General features: G+C 36.2%; 1 protein-coding gene across 4 annotated transcripts in view; it reads right to left on the reverse strand.

Moving 5' to 3' along the window:
* Positions 1 to 21,262, reverse strand: part of wun (wunen) — a 119,455-nt gene that overhangs the window by 16,422 nt on the left and 81,771 nt on the right. For all 4 annotated transcript variants that reach the window (XM_067111119.1, XM_067111118.1, XM_067111121.1 and 1 more), the window contains exons 3-4: positions 14,743 to 14,964; positions 11,170 to 11,301 (exon numbers count right to left, since the gene is read on the reverse strand). In XM_067111119.1, the coding sequence (XP_066967220.1) occupies positions 11,170 to 11,301; positions 14,743 to 14,964 (354 nt within the window). The remainder of the gene's footprint in view (positions 1 to 11,169; positions 11,302 to 14,742; positions 14,965 to 21,262) is intronic.

Below are 21,262 nucleotides of genomic sequence, written 5' to 3' on the forward strand. Positions count from 1 at the left end.
CTTGAGTGTCAAAACTTGCACTCCTTCGGCTTCTGTTTGGATTTCTCCAAGGACCAACATAGCCTTGGTATATCAGAGGTGTCCTCGGATTAGTGGATCTTCACTATTTTGTTCCGCTTCCTGACATGGCTCAGGGAGTCTCCTGGACCTACACATTTGTCTCCAGCAGCTGCACTGTGGGTTTCCCGCAAACCCGTGAGGTGGCCAGTAGGGTGGATATCACCAGGTAATGTGCCGTTTATTGTTTGCCCTGGATATTTTGTGGGCAATTGCTACAACGCTAGTGCGTGTGTTCATGAGGATTACAGCAGGACACCTTTGATTGGCCCCTCATCTTGGAGTGAGAGCTAGATACAGCTCCGTGTTTTCCTCGTGGTCGTAACTGCTTTCTTCGGGCGTGACAGCTCTGAAATGTTATTACAACTATTTCAGGTGTAATTTATATTATTTTGTATTGTTTTTTTAGTGTTCATATCCGTTCATGTTTGTTTGTCTTTTTGTAAGTTTGTTTGGAGGCATTGCTTTCCCAACTTATTATAACTATCTTTGTGTTTAGCTTTATAAAGTTAGGTAGGAGATTTAAGGTTTTATTTCTTGTTTTATGATCTTATCCTTCCTTCTTCCTTTAGTATAATTTTAGGTAGAGGTTAATGATTAATAGCCGGCTTTTCTTTTTCAATATAAATTTTGATCACCTACGTAATAGTCTATGTTAGGAATTAGTATTTAGCTTTAGGAGTATTACGTGAACAGTAGTCATTTATTAAGTGCTAAAATTGTTTGTACTTTTGTTGGAAGTAATTTCCTTAAGGAAAATTTGTTGTGTTCAATTTCAGTTCTTTGTGTAATAAATATTGTTAAGTTTTTCTTTCGTTTTTTTCATTGTTGCCTGGTTGATATTTCTCTGTGTCTGAAAACGTCTACACCAGAGCCCATGTCTTTTCTGTATTGAGCCTGGAAGTTATGGTCTCAGCAAAAGAGCCGTAACATATGTGGCGACCTCGCCAGGATTCTGGTAAAAGACACAGTCAGTATATTGACCGGTAATTTTGGCAGCGGGAGACTAATTTGGCAATATTTATTTCTGTAGTAAGATACCTGACCCCATGTAGTAAATATGGATGATTTTGAGTTTTCACCTGCTGAATTTTTGGGATCGGCAGATTGCCTGAGGTATTTGTCGGTGTTAAACAAAGCCCATTTGGTTAGTTGTCACCTTTCCAGGTACTTGAATATTACGTTCAGGAGTACAGATACTCGTAAACAAATTTTGAGCTTAGTTAGGCAAAAGGTAGATCAGGAGTTTGGTGAGGCTGCGAATTTGGTAAATGTAAATGAGAGTGAGAATGAAAGTGAATTTGAGAACACATCAGTTTCAGGTGAGGAAGTGAGCATTGCTGCAGGTTTGACTTTGTTCGAAGATCCTCCTCGTGCAGGGATTTTGTCTGAAGGACCTGTTAACCCTACTTATGATCGTTCTAATAATCCTTTTGTTTCTGATGAAGCTGTGGAAGAAAATGTACCTCTTGTGGCGGAGTCTAAAGAGGCTTTTGAGTTCAAACTGATAAGTAAGAGAATCGAATTAAGAAAAGTAGAGTTTGAAGAGGCTGAGAGGGAAGGGAGCATGAATTAAAAATGGCTCGGATAAAGTTGGAAATGGCAAGGTTGACAGGAAGTGGTAACTTGGTTATTCCCTAATCCCATGTTTAGCGAGAGGTTTAACATGAGTGCGGCACTCAAATTGGTGCCGGTTTTTGACGAGGCAAATGTCCCAGAATTCTTTAGGGCATTCGAGAGGGTAGCGTCTCGATTGTCTTGGCCCGCTGACATGTGGACCTTGCTTATCCAGTGTAGGTTGGTGGGCAAAGCTATAAAGGTATACAATGCTTTGGACGATTCGGTGGCTAGGGACTATCATAGGGTTAAGTCCATAGTTTTGAAAGCGTATGATTTGGTGCCCGAGGCCTACCGGCTTAAATTTAGAATTCGGTTAAAACTCCAACTATATCTTTTGTGGAGTTTGCTCAATGAAGAGGGAACAGTTTTACTGAGTGGTTGAAGAGTAGGCAGGTAATTTCGGTAGGTGCTCTGAAAGAATTGATCCTCCTGGAAGAGTTTAAGAAAGCCTGCGGGAGAGAATTGAGGGTGCATTTAGAAGAGGTTAAGGCTGACACTTTAGATCGTGCAGCCCAAATTGCAGACGAGTTTGTGCTAACCCATAAATCAGAGTCTAGGGATTTCCAAGCACTGTCATAATAATCCCGATCCCAGGTCACCTGATAACAGTAATAATAATCGACTTTCTTCCAGGAATTCTAATAATCCATCATTTAGGAATAATAATAGCAATTTATCTTTTTAACAGGAACCAAAACAATGTTGGATTTTTCAATCAAAATAAGGGTTCAAGAAATTTGGTGTCTCAGGGTTCCAGGGTGATTAGGAATTCCCAAAATAATAATAATGGTAATAGGGGTAATTTTGTAAATTTTAATAACAGGAATTTCAATGATAATAGGAATTTACGTGACGTAACTTGTTACTGGTGCAATAAGGTTGGTCACGCTCAGGCTCAATGTAACGCCAAGGAAATACCTTCAGCAGAATAACAATTAAATAGTCCTGTGTCTCTGGTTGCAAATGGCCCTGTAAAGTCTCCTGTTTTTGTTTTGGAGCCGAATGATGCCTGTAAGAATAGGATTGGTAATAATAATAGTGGTAAGACTCGGTGTTGTGAAACCCGATGATGGAAATTTGTGACTCAAGTATAATAAGTATATTTGGCCTGGTAAAATTGTAAATGATGATAAGGTTTGCTTTCGGTAAGATTTTTTTAAGAGATACGGGTCCGCTCGTTCTCTTATTTTGAAGCAGTCGCTTAGGGATTTGATTAAACCTACTGGTAATTTTGTGATATTAAGTGGTTTCCCAAACACTGTATTATCAGCTCCATTGGTGAAGGCCAGGTTAGTTTTTCCTGGATACGACAGGGTAACTGAATTAGCGGTTGTGGATATACTTCCTGTACCAAATATTGATGGTATACTGGGTAATGATATGTTGGATGAAAAAGGTAATGAATTATTCCCAATTCTCTCGATACATGCCTACCCTGTAGCTGTGACTACCCGTGCTGCGGCAAGGGCTGGTGATTTAATTAGCAATGACACTGAAGGTGATTTAAGGTTATGTAATTTGGATGTAGAAGTAGAGAGACCCGGGTCCGTAGAAGATAGTTGTAATGTTAGTAGTAGTTGTGATATTCCATTTATGAAACCTGATTGGGATAGACATGTTTTTGTAAAAGCCCAGAAGGAAGAGTTCAACTTTGAATTGGGTGATGAGTCTGATCTAACAAGACCTAAGTTTGTTTTAATTAGGGTTTATTATATAGGTGAGTCGTCCTTCTGTGGATGATTTGGATCAAACCTCAAGACTTGAGCAAATTGTAGTACCTTCCAGATTTCATGAATTTATTTTTAAATATGTCTCATTGTGATTCCTTTGCAGGTCATTTTGGAGTGGGGAAAACTTTTAAGAAATTGGCAGAGAATTATTGGTGGCCTGGTATGAAATCGTCGGTAAAGAAATTTGTGAAAAGCTGTGAAATATGTCAAGTGATGGGTAAACCCAACCAACCGATTCCTAAAGCTCCTTAAATCCAATGCCAGCTATTGGGGAACCATTTTCGGAGCTGGTCATTGACGTGGTTGGGCCTTTGCCCAAAACAAAACTGGGTTTATGTATATTTTAACTGTTATGGATCGAGCTTCTAGGTTCCCAGAGGCCTTTCCATTGAGGAGTATAACGCCTAAAATTGTGTTTGATAAACTGGTTGAATATTTTTCTAGGTATGGTCTCCTCGTGTTATTCAGACCGATTGTGGTACAATTTCACGAGTAAGGTATTTAGGGGTAAATGTGCTGAACTGGCCATTCAGCACATTACCAGCGCACCTTATCATCCGGAGAGTCAAGGGTGGTGGAGAGGTTTCACCAGACCCTTAAAACAATTATAAAGAAGTATTGTTATGGTAAAGGAAACGAGTGGGATAAGGCTCTCCCATTCGCCCTTTTTGCTATTCGTAATCACCCAAATGCTTCTACAGGTGTAGCCCCTTTTGAGTTAATTTTTGGGCATAAGATACGGGTCCGTTGGAGGTTCTGGGTGAAATTCTTAGGTCCGAGCAAAAGGAAAAATGAAAATTGGTGAATTTATGGATGGTTTGAGAAATAGGTTGAATATGGCTTGGGAGTTTGCCAAGGAAAACTTAAGTTCTTCCCAGGTTAGAATGAAGCAAAATTTTGATAGGAAGACTAAAACCCGTTCTTTTGAGCCGGGTGAATTGGTATTAGTTCTCAGCATGGACCCTGATAATTTTTAGAGCCTAGGTATAAGGGTCCATGGAAGGTTTTACGTAAATTATCTGATGTTAATTATGAGATTGAAGCTCCAGGAACTCGGCGTAAGTGTAAGGTGTTCCATATTAATAGATTAAAATCTTATCACTGTAAAAATGTAGACCCTGGCTATTGTATATGAAGAACCTGTAGTTGTAGATACATCTGTGTCAGTAGATGATTTTGATGATTTATTAGGTCAGGTACCTTCAGATGCTTTGTTGGATAATCTGCAAAGTTTTGATGGTCTTAAAGAAGGGTTAAAGCATTTGAAGGGTACTCAGAAAAGGATATGTTAAATCTAATTCATTCGTTTTCAGATGTGTTTAGGATTCACCGGGTCAAACTAATTTGTTGGTTCATGATGTGGATGTGGGAAATGCCACTCCTGTAAAGCAAAGTCCTTACAGGTTGAACCCCACCAAGCAGGATATTGTAGAAAAAGAAATAAAGTATATGGTAGATCACGACCTCATTCAGCCTTCGGTCAGTCCATGGAGTTCACCCATTGTGTTGGTTAAGAAGTCGGATGGAAACTTCCGGATGTCGTGGACTACCGTAAGGTGAATGTTCACACCAAAAGTGATTCTTTCCACTTCCTAGTTGATGACTGCCTTGATCAATTGGGTCTGCCAAATTTATTTCCAAGTTAGATTTGTTAAAGGGTTATTGGCAGGTCCCTTTGTCTGATCGGGCCGAGAAATTTCTGCATTTGTAACACCTTTTAGGTTATATGAGTGCAAAGTAATGCCATTTGGTATGAAAAATGCGCATGCACTTTTCAAAGGTTAATGAATAGAGTGATTTGCGGTCTAGATGGTACTGCTATTTATATAGATGATTTAGTAGTTTATAGTGATGACTGGGATACACATTTGGTACGGTTAAGGAAAGTTTTGAATGCATTGAGAAATGCAGGTCTCGTGGTAAATCTTGGGAAATGTGAATTTGGGAAAGCAAAGGTAATTTATCTGGGACATGAAGTCGGTTTGGGTCAAGTAGCCCCAAAGCAAGCGAACCTTGAGGCTATTATGAACCTTAAGAGTCCTGTTAATATACGGAGGTCAGAAGAATTTTAGGTATGACTGGGTATTACAGAAGGTTCATTAGAAATTTCGCTGACCTTGCTCAACCTTTGACCAGCTTTTAGAAAAGGGTCGTAAGTTTCTTTGGACGACTCAGTGTGAGGAATCATTTAACAGTTTAAAATCTATACTAATGACTAACCCCATTCTATCCTCCCCAAATTTTCAGAAACCGTTCATTGTGGCTGTTGGCGCCAGTGATGTGGGAATTGGAGGAGTGTTATTTCAGCGTGGAGAAGATGGGGAAGTTCATCCCACGTCTTACTTCAGTCGAAAGTTGATGGCGGCGAAAAGAGATATTCGACCATTGAGAAAGAAGCCCTGGCTTTGGTCCGAACACTGATTTATTTTAAGCCTTATATAACTAATTTTGCTTTTCCCATACAGGTATGGACGGACCATAATCCTTTGGTTTTCATCGAGCGTATATGAAGGGGCTAACCAAAGAATCCTTCGCTGGGCCTTGCAATTACAAGAGTTTAATTTGGACATCAGGCACGTGAAAGGTTCCGAAAATAAGATACCTGATGCCCTTTCTCGAGGTTGAGTTGATCTGGGTTGTGGGGTGTGCTGAAGTCACTAATTGTCGTCGGTCCAGCCATCATTATTTTTACGCTATGAAGACTGGAGGTTGCGAGACTAGCCCACAGCTCAGTAGCCATATTGGATGACACCCTCTTGTATATTTTGGTTTGTATGTCTACATGAGCATTAAGTTTTTCTCAGCTTTTATTATTTTTATGCTATAAATGCTGAGTGTTGAAGTCTAGCACAGAGCTTGTAACTGATATAACTTGCTCGAGGTTGGTTTGAATTTTCTGAGCTCATGTCTCCTGCCCCAACTCAACTCTCTTCAAACGCATATGTTGGACAATACATTACTTAAACTTGTACCTTTAATGTTGTTTTTTGGTTTGATACTTAATTTTTCTTTTTCAGCTTTAGAAGTTGTCATTTTGGTATCTAGTTTGATTGTAGCCTAATATTTCTTGCAGGTTTTGTATGAAAGTGTGTTGACTGGAATGGCTTGTATGAGTTTAGCTTAGTTTTATGAAATGGTCGATTTAATGCAGGTGATGGTTAGGATTTATGGTAAAATGTTATTAGCAGTGTTGATGTTGGTCATTTTCCTTTTAGGAACACATTTTTGATTTAAGTTGTTTGTGGAATTATATAATTAAAAATTTCTTTTTAAAATAAATTTTTTTTTTTTTAGGGAGGAAGGTATCAGGTTTAACGTAGTTTTTTCTTGATATTTTGCTCTTAAGGAAATTGCTTTCATTTTATATTAATAAAGTTTAAATTAAGTTACTAGTTTCCTTAAATTAAGTTTAGTTTTAAGGTTAAATTTAAGTTTTTTGTGAAGGGTTTGTTTTTAGCCTTCAGCTGTTTTTGAAGTGCTGTTTCTCCTCCTCCCAAAGGTGTTTAAGTGATAGTGCTATTTTTGACGCTCTTTTTATATTTTTATTTTTGGGTGTGTGACGTGGACCCAAAGTGTCGTCAGAGGAGGGGTGTGTATCTTGGGGAGTTCGGGTTAGTGGAGCGAGCCACAATATTGTTGCAGACTGCTTGGTTGGAGACGTTGTGACCGTATTCTTGAGTGTCAAAACTTGCACTCCTTGGCTTCTGTTTGGATTTCTCCAAGGACCAACATAGCCTTGGTATATCAGAGGTGTCCTCGGATTAGTGGATCTTCACTATTTTGTTCCGCTTCCTGACATGGCTCAGGAGTCTCCTGGACCTACACATTTGTCTCCAGCAGCTGCACTGTGGGTTTCGCAAACCCGTGAGGTGGCCAGTAAATGGATATCACCAGGTAATGTGCCGTTTATTGTTTGCCCTGGATATTTTGTGGGCAATTGCTACAACACTAGTGCGTGTGTTCTGAGGATTACAGCAGGACACCTTTTTGATTGGCCCCTCATCTTGGAGGAGAGCTTAGATACAGCTCCGTTTTTCCTCGTTCGTAACTGCTTTCTTGAGCGTGACAGCTCTGAAATGTTATTACAACTATTTCAGGTGTAATTTATATTATTTTGTATTGTTTTTTTAAGTGTTCATATCCGTTGCGTTTGTTTGTCTTTTTTTGTAAGTTTGTTTGGAGCATTGCTTTCCCAACTTATTATAACTATCTTTGTGTTTAGCTTTATAAAGTTAGGTAGGAGATTTAAGGTTTTATTTCTTGTTTTATGATCTTATCCTTCCTTCTTCCTTTAGTATAATTTTAGGTAGAGGTTAATGATTAATAGCCGGCTTTTCTTTTCAATATAAATTTTGATCACCTTACGTAATAGTCTATGTTAGGGAATTAGTATTTAGCTTTAGGAGTATTACGTGAACAGTAGTCATTTATTAAGTGCTAAAAATTGTTTGTACTTTTGTTGGAAGTAATTTCCTTAAGGAAAATTTGTTGTGTTCAATTTCAGTTCTTTGTGTAATAAATATTGTTAAGTTTTTCTTTCGTTTTTTTCATTGTTGCCTGGTTGATATTTCTCTGTGTCTGAAAACGTCTACACCAGAGCCCATGTCTTTTCTGTATTGAGCCTGGAAGTTATGGTCTCAGCAAAAGAGCCGTAACACATGTACATACATATGCACGCACCATTCACATGTGTAGTGAACTTCTTGGAGTTTTAGTTTCATATTTTTATGTTTATGATACAGTAATTCATATTTCATTAAAGGATATGTACAGTACAGAGAGAGAGAAAGAGAGAGAGAGAGAACTGAGGTTAGTAGGCTCAATCAGATGATTCTGAGAAAGGAAACATTACAAATGGCTTGACGATCGGTTTTTTTTACACATACTATGTACAATGATAATACAGCAATATAATAATACAGTATAATGGATTCCATAAGTGAAATAAGTTTATTGATATTTTGTTGTTTACATTAATACTTATTTTTAAAATTAGTAAATCATTGTAACGAACATACTTATGCATGCACACATTTGTAAGCGTAGTGGACTTCTTGGAGTTTTAGTTTCATATTTTTATGTTTATGATACAGTAAATCACATTTCATTAAAGGATATGTACATTACTGAGAGAGAGAGAGAGAGTTTTTATTACAAGTTTAGTAGATTCTAAGTAATGATTAACACACACAACAGTAAACAAGAGAACATTTTATCCCCGTTGATTGCATTTATAATTCTTTTTTATGCATATTTGAATATTTAGGTACAGTACTTAATTCTACTTGTGAATTCCCAATGTTTCCCCTATCTGTAAAAAGAAAACGGGACAGCTTCAATACTGTATGTAAGAAATGGCTGTGCCTGAATATAGGGAAAACTTGATTAGTTTTCACATGTAGCTGTAAGCCATTTATTTTTAAGGGAAATGTTGTTAGATGACTTTGAAATTATACTTAATGCTGCCAAATGACTTTGAAATTACTGTATACTAAATGTTGTAAGATGACTTTGAAATTATATGAAAGTGTTTTAGGATGATAGTTTAAGGTATACTTAGTGAAATTATATTAAAGTGTTTTAGGACAATAGTTTAAGGTATATTTGGTGTTTGAACTATTAAAATGGGCAGTGACCTATTAAAATAGGCATTTATAAGCATTTTATTGTAAGGTATATTTGGTGTTTGAGCTATTATAATAGGCAGTCATAAGCATTTTTAGAGGGGGGAGGCTAACAACTTAACGCTGATTTTCGCTTATTGCGAGTGGTGGTGGTCACTAATCCTCGTGAATACGGGGGACATACTGTATGAGATTTTATGTTAATTTTAGAATCCACTCTATGTTCATCATAACTAAACATAGATAATCTACACACTTGTGTTAGTTGTATTTTTTATGGATGCAATCTTGGCACTGGCAATTTGCCAACCCCTTTTATATAGTTTTTTTTTTTTTTTTTTTTTTTGAACCATACAAGGCAGTCCCCGGTTATCGGCGATCAGGTTTTACGCGGCTTGTCTGGCGACAAAAATCGGCAATTTTCGGTGCTGAAAATTGCCGATTTCCGCTTATCGGCGCCAATACCCAATTAACGGCGCTGATAAGCAGAAATTGGCTATTTTCAGTACATACCTAACAGAGGTGCCGATAACTGAAAATAGGCAATTTTCGGCAGTTAAGTGCCGAAAATTGCTGATTTTTGGTTATCAGCGATTTTCAGATATCGTCACGCCGTCAGAATGGAACCCCTGCCAATAACCGGGGACTGCCATTAAGATGTACACTTGGCAAGAAAAGTGAGGATACAGTTTTTTTAAATCTTCGGACATATATTACTAAATAATGAGACATCTGGCAACTTTAGAAAGGGGAGGAGCTTCAGTCTTATTGTGTTTGTTTTTTGCTTGACCTCCTATAACTTTCAGTCATATTCTACGGTTCTGAAATCATGGATACTTAAATGCAGTAGTAAGCTTCACAGTATTCGTTCAAGTTGTAATTTGCAGCGACAGTTCTGAGCAAAAGAAACATTTTTCCACATAACCTACGAAGTAACCTTGCACATATGAATTTATGACACCACAATGAACAGAATGCTTGCATAATCGGAAACGCGATCTCCATAATGAAATCAAGAGTTAAATTTGAGCTATGTCCAACGAAAAACTTGGGGAACAATAAAGGAACGAATGCAATGTTATAAGAGAGTTATGAGAGAGAGAGAGAGAGAGAGAGAGAGGAGAGAGAGAGAGAGAGAGAGAGAGAGAGAGAGAGAGAGAGTTGCTGTTGTGTAAGCCTAGGCCTATATGTAGAGCTACTCATTTCATTATTTTTTTTTCTTTTAGAGACTGAGCGATACTATATTTGTATAGTATGTTTTAGCAATGGAGAGAGAGAGAGAGAGAGAGAGTTACTGTTGTGTAAGCCTAGGCCTACATGTAGAGCTACTCATTTCATTATTTTTTTTTCTTTTAGAGACTGGGCGATACTATATTTGTACAGTATGTTTTAGCATTGGAGAGAGAGAGAGAGAGAGAGAGAGAGAGAGAGAGAGAGAGAGAGAGAGAGAGAGAGAGAGAGAGAGAGAGAGAGAGAGAGAGACAATGGCAACGTTAAGAAACATCCAGTTACTTGTGTTTTCCCGCCGATCCCGCCGAAGTTATCGCGGTACTCCGCACATCATAGAGAACGCTCTTGCGGATTTAAATAGATTGGGTCAACCTGCCCTAGCTGTCACAACATTTACTGCCATTAATTCCAGCTGACCTTTAACACCGTGAAATACAAATATGAATCTGTAAAAATTAAAGAAATTATCATTACCTTCATTTTGCAATAAATTGGAAGTCTCTAGCACAATCTTTTAGATCTTTTAGATCTCTATGAACGAAGTCATCTGAGAAATTCTGATTACTTCGGACATGCATGGTGTTTTTAAGTATCTGAAAGTTTTTGTTTTGTAGATTTAACATATATGATATAATTTGCATTGTATTTTCATATTCTAGAGTAAATTTACCGAGATTATGTGTTTTCTGTAAGAAAAAAATTAAAATTCGATGAACGAAATCTAAAGAAAACTGTATCTTCACTTTTCTTGCCGAGTGTACAGCTTTTCAATATTGTATAAGGTTGAGTACTATACTGTAAATAGTAGCACAGTAATTTTAAGCAAAATTTCTTTTATACAGCTATATCAAAATTATTTTGAAAGCTTAAAAGCCTAATTATCAAGGGCCATGTACCATGCAACTTACCACTAGGTAGATCATGGTATACGCTGAGAACGATGCATGACCGGAGGGAAAACTTAGTCGAGCTTCCTTTAATCTATGCTCATCTGTATTTGTGCAGGGGATGTGTTGGACATATATCTCTGAACAGTTAATCTGCAAATCATAAATTGCAAATTATCTATAAGAACTTAAAAAAAACTACCTTTACTCTGATGCAATTCCATGATATTAAATAGATTTATAACACTGTAATAAGACTGATAAAGCCAAGGTAAAGAAACCATGATTTGAGAAAACCTAACACTGGAATAATTTACAATAATTTAAAATTATTCAAGTACAGTAAATGTAAACTTAGTAATTAGTAGATGATGAATGAATTAATGCTTTCAAAATTATACTTCAGCACTTTAAGGCACAAAGGAGTCAATCCATATCTCCTATACCATACAGCACTAAAAATAAGGAACTAAGAAATGAAGATGTCAAGAAGTATAAAGCAAAGTTCAGCAAATGAAAGAAGGCATACAAAAGACAGCAGAAGTGTTCCAATGAAACAACTGGGAGGGGACATATTTCTACAACCAAGATGATGACATTAAGATAGCCTTCAACTCTGGCAGAGGACTGGCAGAGAAGAGAAAAAGAGGCATTCAAGAGGAATAGGAGGTATGCCAAGAGGCAGGTGGCACTGATAAACAAAAAAAAATCTGGGATAAAAGGACAGAGAATCTCTAAACAGCAGTGGGAAGAAAGAAATGCCTGCAATAGATAAAAGAATAAACATGCAAAATAAGTTGAGGGTGGAAATGGAGAAATTAAAGTTGAAGAATAAATGGAAATAAAGATGCAGAAATATACTTTAAAAATCTAATGAAAGAAGAAAATGAATATGGACAAGAGGAGGATATGACAGTAAGACTGATACAGAATAAGACTGTGCAATGTCACTGGATTTTTTCCTGAATCTTCAGGCATAATAAGTAATTTACTACTAAATGCTGCCTCTGAATCAGTAACTGATAATCTGTCCAAAATAAATGAAATCTGTGGGGAAAGTTATTACAAAAATAATATACATGGATAAAGAGGATGCTCTACAAAATGAAAAGTATAAAGGATTCAAGATTAGAGGCGAGTACAGTACTGGTAAAACGTAAATTTTTGTGTTTACAGTATTTGTAAATCTGGCTGTACTCCATGAAAAACAAGAGGAAATCTTTATAATGACATTACTATAGGAGAAAAACTGCAAACAATGGAAGAGTTTATATCATGTATTTGTGGATTGTGAGGAGGCATTTGAGTTTCATAACTAGAAATTACTGTGCATGTACACTACAAAAGAAGACTAAGGAAAGACTCACTGAATATGCAACAGAACTACCTATATCCTAACACAAAAGATAAGTGACATATATATCAGAAGAATTTTAGAGAACTGTTTTATGTAAATGACCAGCACTGAGTCTTTTACTGTTTATCATAATCCTCCTCATTGTTTTTACATAAAAATTTTCCTTTATGGGTTTAAACATGCATAAGACTGTTTTCAGTCTTATGCAGTTTTTGTCTGAACTGACTGTAGCTAATGAAAAAAGGTACTAAGAAAGGAAGAAATTCGGGCAACTGGAGCTGCTGTAAGCAGACAACCTGTTGTTAACAGCAGAATCATAAGACATAAAAAATTGTTTAAAAGATGAAGACTAAAACGTAGAAGAGATGATTCAAAATCAGCCTACTATGGAAAAGATGTAGGTGGTGCATACAGTAGGATTGCAAAATTTAAACAGAGTTTGGAATTTTTGATGTCTGATATAGACATCAACATGAAGAGATGGGAAATGACAAGAAGTTCAGTGTTTGAAAATCATAAGAGCAGCAAGCCATGAAGAGAGGGGGGGGATGACAAGGAGGATAATAATGCGATGGTAGAGCAGGTCTTGTGGGGTGAAGAAAACTTCTGTTACCTTGGCAATATACAAGATTTGTGAAGCTGGTATTAAGAAGGGAGTAAGAAAGTTAGTAGCAACACCCTGGAGGAAGTGGAAAGCAAGTGTTACTCTACTGGAAAATAACAGTATCTCTATTAGCCCTTTGGCTGTGAGCCTGTTATTGACATTAATGATGAGACCAATGTACTGTATTGCTAATTGTGTAACTGACTTATTCTTTCCCCTTTTATATTTGTATTTTGATTCTTGTTATTTTTATTACTGTTTTAATATTACACTGTATTATTATGTTATCATAATGTTTTATTATAGTAGAGGGAACTGTTTTATTATATTTTTTATTATAGTAGAGTGAATTATGTAGCTTGTACTGGCAATTAATTTCGGTGTGATACCTCTCAAAGTATGTTTTAAAGTACAGTAATGCCATTTTCATTATTCAGTTCGAAAATCTTTATTATAAACCTTACGTTTGCTCTCGGCCAGAAAATTTCATCTGGAAAAAATAATCCAAAATAGACTTGGCATTCTGTAGAAAACGTGAATTTATAATCTCCAATTGAAGTTTCAGTGCATTAATTCTTTTACAAACAAAATCTTCAATGGTCTTCCATTCACAAATTTTAACGTGTTTTCTTTTGTTTACTCATGCTAAATCTGGTGCTTGACATATCTGCTTCCTCCTCCATCATTTCCTCTGATCCATGATAATTTCTGATAACCTTTAGTTAAAAAAATGATCTAAGGTAGGTTTGTCTATAACTATGATATAATAAACATCACCATAGTTCAGGTCTACTACTATCACTGACATCTCCAAATGACAAGGGAAGCGAGTTACCTATTACAAGCTGCCTAATTAGAACCAAAAGAATGATGACTGAGATCAGTCCCATGCAGCGAAAGGGTTAGTAAATACAGCAAAAATGTACTACAGGAATAAGGTCTGTATTGTACTTATTTGTGCAGTCACAACACAGGCACTTGCAAAGTAAATGAAAGAAAGTTTGAGGTTTGATGATAAAATACTGAGATCTATGGTTAGAGTGAATGAAGATGATCCTCTATATGAAAAGACAAAGATGCTAAGCGATGTGGTACCTAGAGGCTTGGAAATCAGAAATCTCAAAGGTTGAAATACTTTGGCCAGACGTTGAGAAGATGAGGACAGGGGTAGTAAATCACTAGAGCAGCAGATATGGAAGGAGCAAAAAGAAGGCTAGAAGGAAGGGCCAGAAAATCAAAGAGAAAGGAACAAATGAAAACTTGGGCTAGAGAGGAATTTCTGCAAGAACTGCACAAAACAGAAGGGTGGACAGAACTCTTCAAACTTTAACTCTGTAGGGGAAAAACTAACAAAACCAATAGATAAAGTTTAGAAATGAGATTTGATAAAGCAATAGTATAGTATAAAAGAGGCAATGGTCATGGATTATAAATAAAAGTAGTCAATATACATCTAATGCTGTAATTTAAATACTTAAATAAATCATATATGTACATTATGAGTTAAAAATAGATTATTTTAACAGGATCTACTCCATAGAGTAAAAATGCAATACATACAGTATACTGATTACGATTACAAAAATCATTTAATGCAACACACTAAGAACTACACTATATGTACTGTACATACCTGTGACCAATCAGGTTTGCAAATGTCCACAAAGTGAGGTCGTAATCGGCCAACAGTGTACTTGGCTATATCTGTTGTTAACTGTGAACAAGCACATCCAAACAGAAAAGTCCCAACCGAGCAATATGCTGCCCAAAACCATGAGTGCAGATTTCGCCCACAGAGCTTTACTGGTTTCCCAACACTTTCACGACGTGTCCTTGACCATTCTAAAAGACTTATCTGTGTGCATATAAAGGCTAGACATTATAAATTGGTATATGTGGATACTAACCTGAGGCAAAGTCATCTTACTCATGAAAGTACTTCACAGTACAGTAAAGGTACAGTATCATAAAAAAAAAGGAAATAAAACATTGCCATAATGTACCATTACTCCTACTGCTGTGGAGCGTATGTGAGTTATAATGAACATAGCATAAACATTTGTATATTTTTGAGTCCAACTCTTTCTTGAATTGTTAAAAGGACTCAAAAGTCACTCTAAAATAACCTTGTTAGTATTACAATTTCACAGATGTTGTGATTAAAATGTGGTTCATTAAAAATACACAATTATATCAATACACTGTACTGTTGTGAAAAGTTAAAAACTTTAAACATGGATGTGTTCCTCTTCACTGTTTATGTTAGAAATACGGCAAAAAAAAAAAGTAACTTTTAACTTCAACAATGAGAAGGAACTCTGTTCATGTGTTTCTCTGTCTTTGTTAAAAGTTTTTAGCTTTTACCAGTAATACAATTTACTGATATTATTATGGATTTGTAATTAACAAAATTTCATGGATATCAAATACAACTGAATGCTCTTTTAAAATAGTAAAAAAAAAACAGTAAATATATATGCTTTTCATACAGTAGGTTGAATGATCAGAGATCAAGTTTACAATTAGCAAACTACTGTACAGGGTTCTATTCTTTCTCATTTTCACCAACCTCATAAACAACTGAGGAGGGTGAATTATGAAGGTGCTTCCTTATAGTTCAATGTTTTGGTTAAAATCTTTCTACCAGTGTATACAGCTTTCAATCCTTACTTCAATCTAGCTTGGGTAATATAATGTCTACTATATAAATATACAAAACACAAATCAAAACAGTATATTTAAGAGTAAATAATGAGATACTAACAATAATATACTGGAAGTCCCTAAGTCCATTATTTAAAAAGCCATGTCAGTTGGTGGCCAATAAAAATATTCATAAAAAATTGAACAGACATACATAATACATTAACTCTTATGGGACAGCAGGGCTCTTTTGATCCCTAATAACTGCATATGAAACTCTCCAGTTCAGCTCATAAGATTACTGTTAATTATGCACCAATATTTGAACAAATTTTGTGCAAAAATGTTCCTATCACTTGAATGGGCCATAAATGACTATATGGCAACATTCACAACTCAGCTCAGGATACAGGGACAAAAGTGTGAATTAGAGATTTCATATAGGAATGCACTGCATTTCCCCATCCCAGTACATCTTGTATATATTTGCCCATAAAGATACTCAGGGATTGCTGTTAGTTTTAATTCTTATCTTTTATGATAGTATGGCAGCTGTAATTGTAATTTTGCAAAGTAAAGTACAAAAAAATATTGTAAAGAACATTTACAGCTCAATAAAAGGTCCTACATCTCCCAATTTTAGTTCTTATCTGTTATGATATGTTAGCTGTAATTGTAGTTTTACGAAATAAAATAAAAAATTAGAAAGGACCTGTATAACTCGCTAAAATTTGCGTATTTTTAAAAGTGTCATGGAAAATAGGCCCCGCATAGGATTGGAAATATCACCTTTCAACTTCCCATGGAAAGTACAGAAAATTTTTATAATTTTTTTTTATCCATGTTCATTTGTATATCATCATTTGTATATCATCCTCTTTCCAGTTATGTGTTTTTTTTAAAATTGGCCGACCTTAAAGTGTGCCAAGTGTTGGGGTATTGTTAATGTATATTCAGTCCAGTCTGTAAGGGTTAATACATACTATTAAATCACTGAAGAAGTGTTTTTGACAAAGCTTAGGCTCGCCTATGGTGTAGGATACTATGTTACATTTGGCTAACCTATACTTTTCTTTCTTCCACAGTATTGTACTAGAAATTTCACAACTATTTTCCCCATTAGCTAATAATACAATCTTTTAAAGACTGTGTAATACTGTGATGTAGTTAATCATAAACAAACTTGATAATACCAAATATCAATTTACACATACCTTAATAATAAAACAATTACATGTTCAGGCAAGCCATTATGGTACAAACAAACTGAGTGCAATCAAAGTTGTTTTTTTCTTTTCAAGCAATTTGTTATGTATGAAATCAATGTGGTTTGTTTTTTCTAACAATTTAGTTTGTAACTGAGAGAGAGAGAGAGAGAGAGAGAGAGAGAGAGAGAGAGAGAAACTCAAACATGAACATTTTTATGATAGAATTAAGTACTTAGATACTTACAAAACTTATTTACCATTAGTTTACAGCAAGCAGAATTTTCCTATCAAGGAAGCTTGCACGAACTGATTGAACCAAGGCGGTTGTATCACCATTGCCTGGCAGTATAGAAGTCCATGATAAATCATTACCACCTAGAAGGTACAGAACTTCAGATGGGGTTGGGTTGCAGGTCCCCTCAATACATGATTGCTGCATGGGAAAAGCAAGATTCTGATCTGAAGTATCTGTCTCATGTTAAACAGAAGACTATTCCCTAGATCTTCCAGATTCAGAAGAGAAATTCCAGTAGTTATATCCACATCATGTCAGGTATCAGCGACCTCTCTCCATGGAGACACTCTTCATCTCCATCGGAGGGGATGAAGTGGGAGTTCCTAGAATCCACTGCTTCTGCAGTATCATACTGTAGTTTCCTTCTTCCGTACTCTTATTGAAACCTGTAACTCATAGAGACAGCTTAAAAATGAGTTCTTTCATCATTTAAACCTTACTGCTTAAAAAAGCATGTGACATATTTCACACATGTCCAGCTACCAACCAAATTCCCCCTTACTCCTTCAGGGGCTGGCTCATGGCAGGTAGTTATGAACCACTTCCACAGGCAAAAAGCAGACTGAGTAATTTGCTGTCGCACAGGTAATGTGTAGGTCCTGTGTAATAGCAGCACAGTGCTGACAAAAGGAACAAGTATTTAATAAAAACTACCTATTGTCAGCTACTTCTATCACTGTATAGGCCACAAGAACATGTCCATAGCACGATGTAAGGAAACATGATCAATGGGTCATATCCACAAACGAGTAGTAATGTATTAAAATGTTAATTCACAATTACTATAACATTGCCTTAAAGGATTTACTCACAAATGCTTCTAAACTCAATTAAGACTAAACTTAATGGATATCCATACTACTGTATATATTTCTACACATTTCATAAGCCAGTCTATTCCCAAGCACCAGGTAAAGGATATGAAGCCTATACAGTATGCTACATTAGTTGGTACATAAATAAAATCAATAATTATTGGAATCATCATACCAAAAATATATAAAATTAGTATCTCTAAGATTTTAAAATGTTCAGCAAAGCCCACCATTATAAAAAGGTACTTTTGTATTACTTTAGGAAAAATGCAAACATGACAACAATTTTCTCAACACCTGTGATGTCACACCCAGTGGAGTAATACCCACTGGAAGTAGATCTGCATGAATGTATTCCTTTTACACTGAAAAGAAGCCCGATATTAAGGATAACTGGGGAACTGTCGATATCACAAAAACCATTTAGTTTCATCATAAAATACTACAAAGGAAATACTGTACTGGCCTTTAGTAAACACCAAGACTTGTAAGTCAAGCATGATTAGGAACTACGATCACATCTATGTTTCGTAAACAAGAAGTTAGGCTAACCCGATTTACCCTTCCAGCAACTTCAAATTATCTATCAATGTTAAAAAGGTCACTGTATAATAAGTTTCAATAACAAAAATTGTCTAATATTATTGCCTTAACCCTTACTAGACGGGAATCCTCGTATGAGTATTAATATAATGCGCCATATGATTTGGCTATATTGAGCGGGAAAGTTTCCATCACTTCAATGGCCCATAAATGACTGGTGGCAACTTTAGAATTCGCTCAGCTCAGTAAGTGGGCATCTCAGGGAGATTAGTATTGTTCTTGACTTGATGGGGGGATGTTGTGCTCCTTTCTCTCCCATGATGTCTTTTTATTTATTTGCTCATAAATATACCCAGGGATTGCTGTTGGTTTTAGTTCTTATCTTTTATGATATGATGTCTGTTATAATTGTAATTTTGCAAAGAAATATTAGAAAAAACATGTATACACCTCCAAAAAAGTTATTGCATCTCCTGATCTCAATAAATTTACGTAAATATTTTACAACAAATATACTCAGAATTTGTTACTGACTTTGGTTCTTTGTAATTATAAGTTACAAACTCCTAACTTCTTACCTTGCAAGAGGCCTACTGGCTCCCAATTTAAACAAATTTAAGCTTGTCCATTAAAATTTTGGGGAACTAAAACTTTTCACTGGATCTTAACACTAAGTACTGAGCTTGACTGGTATTATGAGGAGTTAAAAATGTGTAGTCAAACATGATTTCCAGAGCACAACCTGGGGACTAGTGAACTCTTGGACAGACCATTGTGCTGGGGACTAGTGAACTCTTGGACAGACCAGAGTGAAAATGGTTGAAATATGCTGTTATCACATCTGTGTGAATGAGATGTAGAGAGCCGAGGTAGTCGTAGTAGAACAGTAGATAGAGCCCCTTTGTCCCGAGTCTTTTATATTCTTTCACTATGCCAAGTTGCCAAAAAGCACTATTCTGGCTGTGACAAACTATAAGAGAATTTTTTGTCATTGGTTGGTCTGTCTTATGGAGCCCTGGGGGACCATGAGAGTATAACTCCTTTGAGGAAGGACTGCAGCTACACTATTACACTATCAAATATATATATACAGTGAACCCCCGTATTTGCGGGGGTTGCGTCCCACACCCCCCACGAATAGGTCAAATCCACGAATGCTTAAAACCCCTCTAAAAACACTTAGAACTGCCCATTTTGATAGCTTAAACCAAGAAAAACCCTGAAAAATGCTTATACCTGAGTATTCTAATAGTTTTATCACAAAAAGTGCATTTATTCATGAAAATTATATGAAATTACAGTAATTAGTGAATATTTCTCAGTGAAAAATACCGTGAATGAGCGAACTTTCCATGAATGATGGCTAGATATGTTCCACAGAGAAACCCGCGAATGCGTGAGTCCGCGAACCGTGAGAACGCGAATATGGGGGGTTTACTGTATACATATAATATACACAGGCAGTCCCTGGTTATTGGAGGGGGTTCCATTCCTGACAGCGTGATATTCGAAAATCGCCGATAACCGGAAATCGACAAATACTGGTGCCGATACGCAGGGATCGGTGCCTCTGTTAGGTGGGTACCGGCTAGATAAGCAGATATCGGTGCTGAAAATTCAGTTATCATCACCAAAAATCCAGTTGTTGTTGCTAGACAAGCGCCATAAAACCGGATTGCTGATAACCAGGGACTGCCTGTATAACTATCCATATATATATATGAAAATAAAAGGACTATTTGACCTGAGTTGTTCTCAGGTCTAATAATCCTTTTATTTTCAATTATCCCGAATCCATCGGGGGCTAACTCAAAGCATATTTAATAATAAAAAAGGGGAAGAAGCCGGAGTTCACAAGATTCCATGTAGCAATTGTAATGAGATTTACATGGGGGAGATGGGTAGATCCATCTCGCAAAGATTAACAGAGCACAAAAGATCAGTGCAGTATGCTTCAGAGAGTTTGGGGATTTTCCTACATATCAGAGATAAAGGCCATACCATAAACTGGAGTGAGGCGGAGCTGGTTTTCAAAAGCAGCTGTCCGTACAAAAAGAAGATGCTGGATTCTGCTATCATCAATCAAACCTACAATATGAACTTGTCAGGAGGACATTGGAAATCGGAGGACATCGACGGGTTAATCATCAGGCCTCTTCTCAAGCAGGTGTTCCAGAAAATAGGACCACCAGGCACATCGCCAGATGGGAGTTAATGAGGCCAAAAACCACCAGGGAATTGCTTATTTTCCCTCCTTGGGAAACGGTCACCTGCATACCATCGGAGACTTACTGCCACACCTACATATGCTTTGTATATATACTCTTGTAACATTTCATCTGTCCATACTTTACCTGTGAAGATGGCCACAGAAGGAAGTGCTCGAAAATATATGGTTGCAATGTTCAAACAGTGGTTTATGGGCCTTTTTATCTTCATATTATACTGTGGTATTACAGTAAAAGACATTCATATATATATATATATATATATATATATATATATATATATATATATATATATATATATATATATATATATATATATATATATATATATATATATATATATATATATATATAATGTATGTATATAAATATATACACACACACACATATATATATATCTGGTTATCACCAGGGATTCCGT

The sequence above is a fragment of the Macrobrachium rosenbergii genome, chromosome 11, assembly GCF_040412425.1.
Source record: "Macrobrachium rosenbergii isolate ZJJX-2024 chromosome 11, ASM4041242v1, whole genome shotgun sequence".
In the NCBI taxonomy this organism is placed as follows: domain Eukaryota; kingdom Metazoa; phylum Arthropoda; class Malacostraca; order Decapoda; family Palaemonidae; genus Macrobrachium; species Macrobrachium rosenbergii.